General features: G+C 59.0%; 2 protein-coding genes across 4 annotated transcripts in view; both read right to left on the minus strand.

Annotated features, from left to right (window-relative positions):
- Positions 1-4773: 4773 nt before the first annotated feature.
- Positions 4774-6731, minus strand: OVCA2 (OVCA2 serine hydrolase domain containing). Its single transcript, XM_075904465.1, has 2 exons — positions 6289-6731; positions 4774-6061 (listed from the first exon to the last, which is right to left on the minus strand). The coding sequence occupies exons 1-2, from the start codon at positions 6587-6589 to the stop codon at positions 5574-5576; spliced, it is 789 nt and encodes a 262-aa protein (XP_075760580.1). The 5' UTR covers positions 6590-6731; the 3' UTR covers positions 4774-5573.
- Positions 6732-10482: 3751 nt separating this feature from the next.
- The window catches only part of DPH1 (diphthamide biosynthesis 1), a 42379-nt gene continuing 39520 nt past the window's right edge, over positions 10483-13341 (minus strand). For all 3 annotated transcript variants that reach the window (XM_075904468.1, XM_075904467.1, XM_075904466.1), the window contains 3 exons: positions 12895-12973; positions 12118-12252; positions 10483-10853 (listed from right to left, as the gene is read on the minus strand). In XM_075904468.1, coding sequence (XP_075760583.1) covers positions 10749-10853; positions 12118-12252; positions 12895-12973 — 319 coding nt within the window. In that variant the 3' untranslated portion in view covers positions 10483-10748. The remainder of the gene's footprint in view (positions 10854-12117; positions 12253-12894; positions 12974-13341) is intronic.

Consider the following 13341-nt stretch of genomic DNA (forward strand, 5'->3'; position numbering starts at 1 on the left):
TTTACAACCAAAAATTTCATCACCCGCCCAGCTACAGTTAAGTTGTTTAAACAAATGTGTTGCAATGGTTGAAAAAAGTTGTGTGTCTGAAAACTGTAGGTACCAGGGGTATTTATAATTTTTTTTTAAAGGGGTACTTTATAATAAACGGTTGAGAAACACTGGAAAGAGCAACACCAAGACACGGAGGATTTGCCTGTTCTCTGAGCTGGTCTCACTCTGAACTGCAGGAGCTGAGTTTGAGAAGCCCCCCTAGAGCAGAGGGGGCATGCACCACTCCTTATGTCCCACCTCAAAAGCCCTTCGAAAGCTTCAGAAGGAACATGAGGCAGTTAGGGCAGATGGTCTGATTAGGGTAGAGACAGCGCAGGACCTATCTGTGCTTTTCACAGAATCATTTCTGCTAGCACCTGGGTTATCACCAGTGTTCCCTCTGCTTACCCTGGTGTGGAATAATTTTTATATGCACAACAGCATGTATGAATGTGCACCACCAGTGGAAACAAAATACTAGCTGTGGGTGCTCAGCTAATCAGCAGGGCAGCATTTGAATCTTCCTCAGCAACTGCACAAGTGCACAGCTTACAGGGAACACTGGTGACCACCCTCCTACGCAGTGGTTAACGTTCGCTCTCCATTCACAGCACAGTCGTGTGTGCACATAACTCCCTGATGTATAGAGTCTCACCTATTTTTAAGCTGGGACAAACCATGGGCCTCTGCTGTCCAAAGCCAAATCTGACATTGTCACCACCCCTCTACTAAGCAGATTCAGACCTGTAAATGCTGGCTCTCTCGCCAGCCATGCTTGGCTCACCCATAAGATGTCTTGGTCCTAGGGATGTAAAATCAAGTCCAGTCCTCTGCGCTCATGGCAGGTCCAACCACCACTAGAATAGGATAGCAGTGGCTAACTGGTTAGCATCACCCTTACTTGGTGAAGCTTATTGGTTAACTGGAGGCTGGGCCTGGCTGGAAGAGCCTCCGCCTGCAGCGAGGACTGCTCCAGCCCAGCTCGGCCCATCGCATCACACAACAGGCAGAAGGCCACTCCAGCCCACCCCTTTTTAAGCTGTTAAATGTAACATTTAAATGGAAAACTGATTGAATAGGATTTTACATCCCTAGCACCTACAGCTAGGGTTTTTTTTGTTTCTACTGGTGTTGGACATTCGCACATGCCTCCGTACACATAAAATGTATTCTGCATATGGATGGAAAAACCCCCACACATGGATGGAAAAGAATAGAGGGAACACTGCAGGTCACCAGTCAGTACAAATGCTGAGAACAGAATGTTGGCTAGTTTAAAATCCTACAATTACCACAACTACCACAAGAGGGCAAAATAGCCCTATCAGCCAGAATCTTGTCATAGCAACAAGGCATCTCAGCCTATCTGCCTTCCTATCCTTGGGTACCACCCTGCAGAATTACAGGACTTTTCCTACTCGTTTCTAGAGCTCTGACTATATCATCAGCACTACTGCGTGGCCTTTAGCGTTCATTCTTGGACAACACTATCCGCTCCCCTTAACAGCAGCAACCAGGATTTCTTTCCCTGCCCTACAGCTGCAGGGACACTGTCTTCTGTCCTGTAAACACCTAGCAGAGGGTTTGACTCTGGGGCAGGGTCACTCATCACTGTGAGGTGTGTTCAGAGAGAATCCTTTAAACATAAGTTTGTGACTCAGGCTCTTTTCAGGGGAATACCCTCATCTCAGACACAGCAGACTCCTCTTCAAGAATGTCTAGTACGCCCAGTGTGAGAAGCCCAGTAGAGCCCCAACTCCCAACCCCATTTCTGAATGAAGCTTACTGTATGTTCCAAGAAAATGTCTTAAGCCGAAGATCTGGCCTAGAGTCAGGAGAGCAGATTTTTACATGCTGAAGCTCTTTCTTTGAAAAACTGCATTTTATATGGGATAAACTGTGAGAAATGAAATTACATCTAGCTGCTCGGGGCTGGATGTGCACAAGAGTTCATGGCTAGGAGGGCATTTGGTACATTCCCCTTTGTGCCAGCAGAGGGGCACATGGAATGTTTTCTGGAGCTAGTTAGAAGCTTTGGCACCAAGTTTGGCCAAGTAGCTGGTTGCTTTTGCAGAGCCACTCCAGGGCGTAAAGGCTATGAGATCAAACTGCTCCCCTCATTTTGTCTCTCTAACACTTTGTTTGGCCAAGATCTGGGACTCCCATCAATACCACTCAGAGCAGCCAACTTCAGTGTTTTCTCTAGGAACTGAAATTTGGGGTGGGGGTGGGGATGTTTGAATTTACAAGGGGGTATCATCAAGGATGGTGAAGGTGGGCTGTATGTTTTCTCAATGTCCACAACTTCACATTTATCAGTCTCAACTAGACATTTAAAATGATGGGGACTATATCAGCTGTTGCAACTTGAGAGCAAGATCTTGGAGTCACTGTGGAAAGTTCTCTGAAAATATCCACTCAATGTGCAGTGGCAGAAAAAAAGCACACAGATTTTCAGAACCATTAGAAAGGTGATTGATAAGGCAGAAAAAAATCATAAAGCTACTATATAAATCCATGGTATGCTCACATCTTAAATATTCAGTGCAGTCTGGTCACCTAATTCCCTCCCCCCAAATATCTATATTTATATTTTACAGTGTGTCTGTCTGTGTCTCTCTGCGAGTCCATTTCTTCAAGAACTCCTAAACAGTAAGAGCTAGGGCCACCAAATTTGTATTCTGCTTCCTCCTCTCCTAACTTAAAGCAAAAAGTCAGTTTGGTTGTGTCAGGAAAACCAGAAGCCTTGGGAAAAGGGCAGTTTTTTTTTGTTAGTCTATAAAGTGCTGCCAGACCATTTGTTGTTTTGTAAATTTACCCTGTACAGACTAACTCGGCTCCCCCTGAGGTTCCATAGCGCAGAAAGGGAGGGGCTGCTGTTTGAAGGGACACAATATAAAAGTGAGCCTGCAAGGGGGGAGCACTAGCCTGCAGTGATCACTGGGAATAGCTGTACCACCACTGGAGAGGCTGGCAGGGCTGGGGCTCTGACATCTTGGCTGCAAGCACACAGCTCCCCTGCCCCAAACCCTTTCCCTCTCCTTCCAGCCCTGTGCAGCAGCACTGGAGGAGGTGGGGGAGAGAAAAGGCCTGTGATGGAGGGAACCTCCCGCCCTGGGCCCTGCCCCCTCCTCAGCCACTAACTCTCACTCTTGCACGCCCCCTTTCTGCAGCCTTCTGCACGCCCCCAATCCACATACCCAATAACCTGCTCTGAGTCCTGCACCCCCACAGTGCCAGCCCCCTGCCCTGAAGGACCCGGGCAACGCCAGGTAAGTCTGCCAGTGCACATGTGTGTATGTAAATGAACTGGAAAAGGTACAAAGAAGGACTACTAAAATGATTAGGGATATGAAATTGGAGGAGAGATTAAAAGGACAGATTTTTCATCTTGGAAAAGAGACAATTAAGTGGGGATATGATAGACGACTATAAATCTTGACTGGTGTGAAGAAAATGAATAAGAAAGCGTTATTTAATCCTTCTCATAACACAAGAACTAGGGATCACCCAATGAAGTTAATAAGCAGCAGGTTTAAAAAAACCCCAAAATAGGTATTTCTTCACACAAAACACAGACAATTCATGGAACTCTTTGCTGGGGATGCTGTGAAGAGTTTAACCCCCCCCCCCCCCCCCCCCCAAAAAAAAAAAACCCAAACCAACCTAGATCAGCTCCTGGAGGATTGACCCATCAGTGGCTATTAACTAGGATGGGCAGGGATGCAACTCCAAATGTTCCTAGCCTCTGTCAAAAGCTGAGACTGAAAGTGACGGGATGGATCACTTGATTACCTGTTCTGTTCATTCTTTCTGGGGCAGCTGACATTGGCCACTGTTGCAAGACAGGATACTGGGATAGATGGACCACTACTCTGATGCAGTACAGGATAAAAATAATAAAAATGTTTAGTACGGAAATTCCAAATATAATCATCTCTCAAGATAGCAATGACGTTGAGATAACAACCTTGACAAATAATACATTCCAAAAGCCTTGGCCTACTAGGAAACATTTTTCTAAGTTTTCCAGTCACAAATCTAGTGTTCTGGAGCAAAGTCACTAAAACATAGTTAAACCTAATCCATAGACACCTTTCCCTACAGCACACCCTACTTACTGTGGTGCTTGGTTAGTGGAGACTCAGAAATCAGAATTGCTTTCACATGAGTTCATGGGGAAAGGTTGGGGGGGGGGGGGGGGGGGGAGAGAAGCACTATGCTATTTCTCCAACCACTCACCACTTGCTCTGGCCACTATAGTTTGTTGTGCCACTGTTCACTCCACCATTCTGTTGCAGATAGTTCAGCACCATCGCCACTTGCTGCAACCTGTCATGGTAACCTCTGCAAATTGGTCTCTTGAGGTTTCAGCTCTCAATAATGGAATCTCATGGCTAGTGCAGTCTGGGCAGTCTCTTCCACAAAAACACTGCTTAGACAGGCTCTGGAACATTTCAGCTGCTGTGTTCTGGCTCATGCCAGGTCTGGAAGCCCAGACCATTCCCTAGACAGGGGCTGCTGCAACCCCGACCCAGGGCCTCTTTGTAACAGGCAGCAGCACAGGGTGACAGGCAGCTGGCCCACCAGGGGAGATAGTTTTTAAACTGGGTCCCCTTGCGGACCTGCTCCCACCTGGCATCCCGTGCTGCTGTCTCTGATGGGTCTTCTAGGAGTGAAGCTGGGGCACACTGATTGCTGGGCCTGCCCCCGCGGACTATAGGATAGTTGAGTAACTGATAAGAATTCATGAGGTTACTTTATTATTCAATTAACCGATATTTAATATCCCTAGTTGTCAGCCCATCCAGGAGGCAGGACAACATAGGGAACTTTGGAACCTACACAGGCACACTGATGACAGCTCAACTGGAGTTCCATTTATTATAGATCATATGACCAAGTACATGCTTCCTTGACAAGACTCCACCTGTCCTGAGTAGTAGATTTTTAACATCAGAAGTAGTAGGACAATTTAGTTTGTGTTTCAGCATAACACAAAACATTGAATTTCAACCAGCCATTCCTGCCTCAAACCTGTAACTTAAAGCCACTGAATATTGATTTAGAATCCATGTGCCAGAGAATCTGCCACAAACCAAGGCAAAATGGTCCAATGGCTATTAGTGTAAAAATTCGTGTCTTATTTCTAGTCTGAATTTCTTTGGCTTCAACTGCCAATCACTGGATCTTATTATCATTTGCTAGATTAAAGAGCCCTGGGTTTATCAGAATCTTCTCACCAAGTAGGTGCTACTTCCAGACTGTGGTCAAGTCACCTCAACTTTTGCTTGGGTCACCTAAAGATCCTTTAAATCTGAGGGGTCACCATGTTAGTCTGCACCTGCAAAAAAAGAGTCCTGTGGCACTTTAAAGACACAGAGATTTAGGAGGCATAAGCTTTCCTGAGTGAAAACTACTCTGTCAGATGCAAAGCTGATGCCCACATAAGTCTTTAAGGTGCTTGTGAGCTCCTGCATCCGGCCACAGGGGCAGGCCAGGACTGGTGCCAAGGGTTGCATGCTGCCTGTCCTCCGTGTTCATGTCGAAAACTGGGCCAGGAACTCCAGGTAGGCTCTCTTCTGGGGGGCGGCGGCCGGCACGAAGTGCCCCCCGGGGTGGGTGAGCACGACGGGCTGGACGAAGTGGGCGGCCAGCTGGCGGCCGAGGGCGGCGGGGATGACGCGGTCGGTCTCTCCCAGCACGTGGAGCGAGGGCAGGGCGATGGGCTCGCGGTAGTAGGCGCGGTGGGGCACGGCGCGGCTGGCGAAGCCGGCGACGAGGATGGCGAAGCGGACGGGGGGGAAGCGCGGGTCGCCGCGCTGCTGGAGCGCGCAGACCATGGCGGCCAGCGCCGCGCCCTGGCTGAAGCCCAGCAGCCCGTCGAAGGGGCCCTGCTCCGCCAGCGCCCGGGACACGCTCTCCAGCGCCGCCTCCAGCCCCGCGCACTCGGCCGCGGCCTCCAGCGCGTCGAACGCCGCCTCCCGCGGCCGCGAGAACCACCAGCCGCGGGGCTCGGGCGCGCCGCCTGCGGGGAGAGGCAGCACCAGGCCGGGCTGCAGCGGGACCCCGCCCCTCGCCCGGTTCCTCCCCGCCCCGCCCCCGAGGCCCCGCCCCTCTGGCGGTTCCTCCCCGCCCCGCCCCCAGCCCGAGGCCCCGCCCCTCTGGCGGTTCCTCCCCGCCCCCGTGCTCCCAGCCCGAGGCCCCGCCCCTCGCCCGGCTCCCCCCGGTCCCGCCCCTCAGCACCCCGCTTACCCTGCTCGGGCGGCGCCGGGACCGCGTGGGGCGCGCTCACGCTCACCAGCTCCGCGCGGCCCCGCAGTGCCTTGCGCAGCGCCCCGGTCCGCTCGTGGAAGACGCGCTGGTTCTGGCGGTAACCATGGAGACCCAGGAGCCGCAGCGGCCGCTTCCCCTCGGACATGGCGGGCGCGGGGACCGGAAATCCGGCCGCCCTGCCGGAAGTGCCCATGCCCCTGGGCGGGACCCTGTTGCCATGGCACTGGAGCGGGGTTTGCATTGGCCGGCGCTTGCTGAGAGGCGGGGTCCGCCTGTCCATCTTGGGGCGAGGGGACGGCCAGTCTGTGCCCCTCCCCCCAGGCTGCAGCGGGGAGTAGCAGGGCCGGGCACCCCGGAGCCCCGCCCCCGGGCTCGTGCCGCTTCCCCCTTGCGCCAGGCGGGGCGGGGCGGGGCGACGCTCGATTTGGGGCCGTGCCGGGGGGGTACCCCCGCGTCAGCCCCCCCCCAGGCCTCCCCCGGGGCACCCCCGCGTCAGCCCCCCCCCAGCCAGCGCCTCCCCTCCCCAGGCACACACACAATGGCAACCCCCGTGGCAGCCGGGGTTCACTGGCCCCCCAGCCCGCACCTCCCCTCCCCAGGCACACACACAATGGCAACCCCCCTGTCAGCCGGGGTTCACTGGCCCCCCAGCCAGCGCCTCCCCTCCCCAGGCACACGCACAATGGCAACCCCCGTGGCAGCCAGGGCTCACTACCCCCCCAGCCCGCACCTCCCCTCCCCAGGCACACGCACAATGGCAACCCCCGTGGCAGCCGGGGTTCACTGGCCCCCCCAGCCCGCGCCTCCCCTCCCCAGGCACACACACAATGGCAACCCCCGTGGCAGCCGGGGTTCACTGGCCCCCCAGCCAGCGCCTCCCCTCCCCAGGCACACACACAATGGCAACCCCCGTGGCAGCCGGGGTTCACTGGCCCCCCAGCCTGCGCCTCCCCTCCCCAGGCACACACACAATGGCAACCCCCCTGTCAGCCGGGGTTCACTGGCCCCCCAGCCCGCACCTCCCCTCCCCAGGCACACACACAATGGCAACCCCCCTGTCAGCCGGGGTTCACTGGCCCCCCAGCCCGCACCTCCCCTCCCCAGGCACACACACAATGGCAACCCCCCTGTCAGCCGGGGTTCACTGGCCCCCCAGCCTGCACCTCCCTTCCCCAGGCACACACACAATGGCAACCCCCCTGTCAGCCGGGGTTCACTGGCCCCCCAGCCCGCACCTCCCCTCCCCAGGCACACACACAATGGCAACCCCCCTGTCAGCCGGGGTTCACTGGCCCCCCAGCCCGCACCTCCCCTCCCCAGGCACACACACAATGGCAACCCCCCTGTCAGCCGGGGTTCACTGGCCCCCCAGCCCGCACCTCCCTTCCCCAGGCACACACACAATGGCAACCCCCCTGTCAGCCGGGGTTCACTGGCCCCCCAGCCCGCGCCTCCCTTCCCCAGGCACACACACAATGGCAACCCCCGTGGCAGCCGGGGTTCACTGGCCCCCCAGCCCGCACCTCCCCTCCCCAGGCACACACACAATGGCAACCCCCCTGTCAGCCGGGGTTCACTGGCCCCCCCAGCCTGCACCTCCCTTCCCCAGGCACACACACAATGGCAACCCCCCTGTCAGCCGGGGTTCACTGGCCCCCCCAGCCCGCACCTCCCCTTCCCCAGGCACACACACAATGGCAACCCCCCTGTCAGCCGGGGTTCACTGGCCCCCCAGCCTGCACCTCCCTTCCCCAGGCACACACACAATGGCAACCCCCGTGGCAGCCGGGGTTCACTGGCCCCCCAGCCTGCGCCTCCCCTCCCCAGGCACACACACAATGGCAACCCCCCTGTCAGCCGGGGTTCACTGGCCCCCCAGCCCGCGCCTCCCCTCCCCAGGCACACACACAATGGCAACCCCCCTGTCAGCCGGGGTTCACTGGCCCCCCAGCCCGCGCCTCCCCTCCCCAGGCACACACACAATGGCAACCCCCGTGGCAGCCGGGGTTCACTGGCCCCCCAGCCTGCGCCTCCCCTCCCCAGGCACACACACAATGGCAACCCCCGTGGCAGCCGGGGTTCACTGGCCCCCCAGCCCGCACCTCCCTTCCCCAGGCACACACACAATGGCAATCCCCCTGTCAGCCGGGGTTCACTGGCCCCCCAGCCCGCACCTCCCCTCCCCAGGCACACACACAATGGCAACCCCCCTGTCAGCCGGGGTTCACTGGCCCCCCAGCCCGCGCCTCCCCTCCCCAGGCACACACACAATGGCAACCCCCCTGTCAGCCGGGGTTCACTGGCCCCCCAGCCCGCGCCTCCCCTCCCCAGGCACACACACAATGGCAACCCCCGTGGCAGCCGGGGTTCACTGGCCCCCCAGCCTGCGCCTCCCCTCCCCAGGCACACACACAATGGCAACCCCCCTGTCAGCCGGGGTTCACTGGCCCCCCAGCCCGCGCCTCCCCTCCCCAGGCACACACACAATGGCAACCCCCCTGTCAGCCGGGGTTCACTGGCCCCCCAGCCCGCGCCTCCCCTCCCCAGGCACACACACAATGGCAACCCCCGTGGCAGCCGGGGTTCACTGGCCCCCCAGCCTGCGCCTCCCCTCCCCAGGCACACACACAATGGCAACCCCCCTGTCAGCCGGGGTTCACTGGCCCCCCAGCCCGCGCCTCCCCTCCCCAGGCACACACACAATGGCAACCCCCCTGTCAGCCGGGGTTCACTGGCCCCCCAGCCCGCACCTCCCCTCCCCAGGCACACACACAATGGCAACCCCCGTGGCAGCCGGGGTTCACTGGCCCCCCCAGCCCGCACCTCCCCTCCCCAGGCACACACACAATGGCAACCCCCGTGGCAGCCGGGGTTCACTGGCCCCCCACCCTGCGCCTCCCCTCCCCAGGCACACACACAATGGCAACCCCCGTGGCAGCCGGGGTTCACTGGCCCCCCAGCCCGCACCTCCCCTCCCCAGGCACACACACAATGGCAACCCCCGTGGCAGCCGGGGTTCACTGGCCCCCCAGCCCGCACCTCCCCTCCCCAGGCGCACACACAATGGCAACCCCCGTGGCAGCCGGGGTTCACTGGCCCCCCCAGCCCGCACCTCCCCTCCCCAGGCACACACACAATGGCAACCCCCCTGTCAGCCGGGGTTCACTGGCCCCCCCAGCCCGCACCTCCCTTCCCCAGGCACACACACAATGGCAACCCCCGTGGCAGCCGGGGTTCACTGGCCCCCCCAGCCCGCACCTCCCCTCCCCAGGCACACACACAATGGCAACCCCCCTGTCAGCCGGGGTTCACTGGCCCCCCCAGCCCGCACCTCCCCTCCCCAGGCGCACACACAATGGCAACCCCCCTGTCAGCCGGGGTTCACTGGCCCCCCAGCCCGCACCTCCCTTCCCCAGGCACACACACAATGGCAACCCCCCTGTCAGCCGGGGTTCACTGGCCCCCCCAGCCCGCACCTCCCTTCCCCAGGCACACACACAATGGCAACCCCCCTGTCAGCCGGGGTTCACTGGCCCCCCAGCCCGCACCTCCCCTCCCCAGGCACACACACAATGGCAACCCCCCTGTCAGCCGGGGTTCACTGGCCCCCCAGCCCGCACCTCCCCTCCCCAGGCACACACACAATGGCAACCCCCCTGTCAGCCGGGGTTCACTGGCCCCCCAGCCCGCACCTCCCCTCCACAGGCACACACACAATGGCAACCCCCGTGGCAGCCGGGGCTCACTGGCTCCCCAGCCTCAGCCTGTGCCTCTGCCCACTTGTTCGGAGGGGAAACAGAGCGGCGCGGTGGCCTGAATTCATTGTCCCCACACGGCAGGGAGAGGACCCAGCCCGAACCGCCACACTCTGCCCAAGCTTGTGCCTCAGCAGCTCAGCGCCATTTCCGCCTCTGCCACACAGGGCATTTCAATGCGAATTAATCAAGGTCTGGGCACAGCTGATCTCAGTTCAGTGCCCAGGGAATGGTCCTTGGCACCAGAACCACAGATCCAGCTGGCCCTTTCAGGTAGCGGTGGAGAGGGGTACGCAGCGACCCGGCCCGGCTGGGCCCTCTGCAGCATGATGCAGGTGGGGGGATGCACCAGTGGCTCCCCACTCAGGGTGCAATGCAGGGGGCTGGTTAACAGGTTAAACATACAGTCGAACCAATCCACATTTGAAAGGGCATTTACATCCCTACTTTCAGGCAGCCTCCCTGGAGACACTTCATGCTGAATGGCCAGACAGGGAGATGGTTCCCTCAGGCAGTGAGAGGCTCCGCCACTGCCTATGCTACCTGCCCTGGGTGTCAGACACTGCAGGGCTGGGTGGCCCCTTCCATCAGTCTCCAAGTCAGAGACAGCCCTTCCTGAGAGCAATGCTGCCTGTGCCGGTAACTGCAGGGCTGTGCCTGCCAATGTCCCTGTGGCTTGGGGGTTCAGGGGTGTTCTGGCTGCAGTGAGGGCTGGTCTGGACACCTGCATTCGGTGCACTGCTTCCCCACACCAGCATCCATGGGTGCCACAGGTTCAGGCAGCTCCCTCTACAGCCGAGAAAGAGAGAGAGAGAGAGAGCGCATTCAGGAGAGGATGGGCCTCCAGCCCAAAATTCTGCCAACACCATCCCATCATCACACCTTGCTCCCTAGTGCCAGCTACTGCCCTTCAAACACCCCCCTTGTGGCCCCTACGAGACATTTTTGGTCTCCTATCCATCCCTTGCAGAGCCTACACGCTGGAAGTCGTGTTCCCAGAGTGGATTTATGGCCCGTTAAACCTCCCCTTTCATTTCCTAGGCAGATGACACCAATAAATGCTCACACATTGCCCTACAGTGAACAAGTGACGGGCTGCGACACAGCCTTTGTGCTGCTTCCGCTTATCACACTCTAGACAGGCACCGAGCAGCCGCCACTTGTTACAGAAACAGCTACAATAACTCAGAGGAGCGCCTGCTCCCAGTCCCATATCTCAGCAGGAACAGCCGAGACAGATCAGACAAGATTGCAGCTTCTCACAGCCGCTCCCGTCCTGCTGGCCCCTTAAATCACTTCTCAGAAAGTCCTTAGACACCAGCTCCCTGTGCTGTGGCATTGTGGGGCAGCCCTAGTCACCAGCACTCCCCAAGAGGGCAAGCCCCAGCCCCCGAATGGGCTTCAAGTGGCACTTGACCAAGGACTTGCCGCCTGAGGATGGAAGTCAGGACTCTTGAGGCCTTTGCCGCATGCCCTTGGGTCATGAAAGCCAGCGCCCCTTTCCAGGCTGGCACGGGGGGAAGGGCTCCAGCTGCCCAGCACTGGGCCAACACCAAGAGTCTCATCACCAGCTACCGGCTGGAGCCGCTGGGTGGCGCTCTCAGCACACGGCAGAGCCCAGGCATGCAGGCCGAGCGGCCGCTTCCTTTGGCAACAGGAAAACCCAGCAAAGCAGGAGTGAAACTTGCCCCCGAAGGCTGGTGTCTCGTTGCCCAGGGCTCTGGCACGGTTCCCTCCATCCCTAGGGAGCACCAGGTGCGGCGGAGGGGGGGGGGGGGTGAGACAGGCCATTCCTGCCTTTGTCCACATGCAGCAGGTACAAGGCTCTAAGCACCTGCAGTCCTCTGGTGGCTAGGTGCAGGCACCGAGGAGGGTGTTTCTCCTGGGCACAGGAGGCCTAAGGGTGAGGCTCAGGAGAAGCAATGGCCTTGGTTGGGACAGGTTTATGGGCATCAGCATCAGCCAGAGAAACAGGTCTGGAGGAGGCAGCTGAGAGAGCCTGTGTCTCCCCAGGGACCCTTCTTCCTTGCAACCCCATTACTGAGTCCCTCACCTGCGTGGGCTGGCTGGTGGTCCTCTGTGGCCGGTGGCTGGCATGGTTGGCTGTCCAGGGCCCCAGGGACTGGCTGGCGTAGAAATCCATGGGGTAAGTCTGCTGCCACTCGATTTCCTTCAGTGCCACGGCAGCCTGGCCAGGTGCAAAGTTGTGTCACCACCACAAAGGAACCAGCGGTCTCCATAGGGGGTAGCACAGAGAAGCGACCAGTGCGCCAGGGGGCTCCTACTCCGAACAGGCACTTTAACAACTCAGGAAAATGGCACTCTGATCAGCGTCTGCAGCCTGGCACTAACAGCGCTGTGCAGCGCGGGGTCCCTGGACTGTGTAGTAAAGCGCGACAGAGCGGGTGGGGGCGCACAGGACACCAGGCCTGCAGCGCTCTGCGTGTGGCCTACAGACGCCTGCGCAAGGTGGAGCGACTGGCCCTGAGAACTACAAACGGGTCCATAAATCTTCCCGAAAAGAACGGGCTGGTGGCCCCTTCGTCCTGTTGCTCCAGCAGGGGAGGCCCACTCCCAGCCAGGCTCAAAGCTCCCAGAGTCTGTCTCCCTCTTGGGTTGCCTGCATGGGGCCGGGAGAACGGCACTAGGGGAGCTCGGGGCTGGCCAGGCTGGAGGTGCAGCTGATTCTGCTGTAGAGCAAGCTCAGCCAGCAGAATGTCTGTTCCAGGCCCCAAGCCTTGTGCACTGGGGTTCTCTCCTGGCAGGCAGTCCTGGGGTTCGGGGCAAGTCCCCACCCTGCCTCAGCCAAGGGCTGCAGGGGGCGTCTTACCTCGTAGGGTGTGAGCAGCGGCTTGCTGAAGGCTCCTCCCCAGTCGATGGACAGCCGGGGACAAGCCACCTGCACCCAGCTGGAAGGGAAGGACAGGGGCTCCATCACCCAGCTAGTTCAGGCCTGTTCCACCACCTCCTGGGCAGGGCTTGCACCACCAGGGGAGACTTGCTCATTCGCCCCCTGGGATTCCAGGGGCTAGGAACAGTGCAGGAGGCTGGGGCCAATGGGCAGCGCCTTGCTGGCACTGGGGACTGGCACAACATGGCTTTTCCCCAGCGAGTGCCCTAAGGTGGGCAAATCCCCAGTGCGCGTGGGGTGGGGGGACAGGCTGCGTGCGCTGGAGGGGCCTTACCATGCGCCCAGTAGCAGCAAAGCTGGAGCCTCTGGGGGCTTTCTGGCCACCTCCATATCCGAGGTGTCGCTGCAGGGGCTCGGCTGGGCAGG

The sequence above is a fragment of the Pelodiscus sinensis genome, chromosome 21 (assembly GCF_049634645.1).
Source record: "Pelodiscus sinensis isolate JC-2024 chromosome 21, ASM4963464v1, whole genome shotgun sequence".
NCBI lineage: Eukaryota > Metazoa > Chordata > Testudines > Trionychidae > Pelodiscus > Pelodiscus sinensis.

Bases quoted from the DNA above. Each gene is read 5' to 3' on its own strand.
- OVCA2 (XM_075904465.1), bottom strand. From the start codon at position 6,589: ATGGACAGGCGGACCCCGCCTCTCAGCAAGCGCCGGCCAATGCAAACC. The intron at 6,062-6,288 runs GTAAGCGGGGTG...CTCTCCCCGCAG, and splicing joins CCCGGCGCCGCCCGAGCAGG to GCGGCGCGCCCGAGCCCCGC.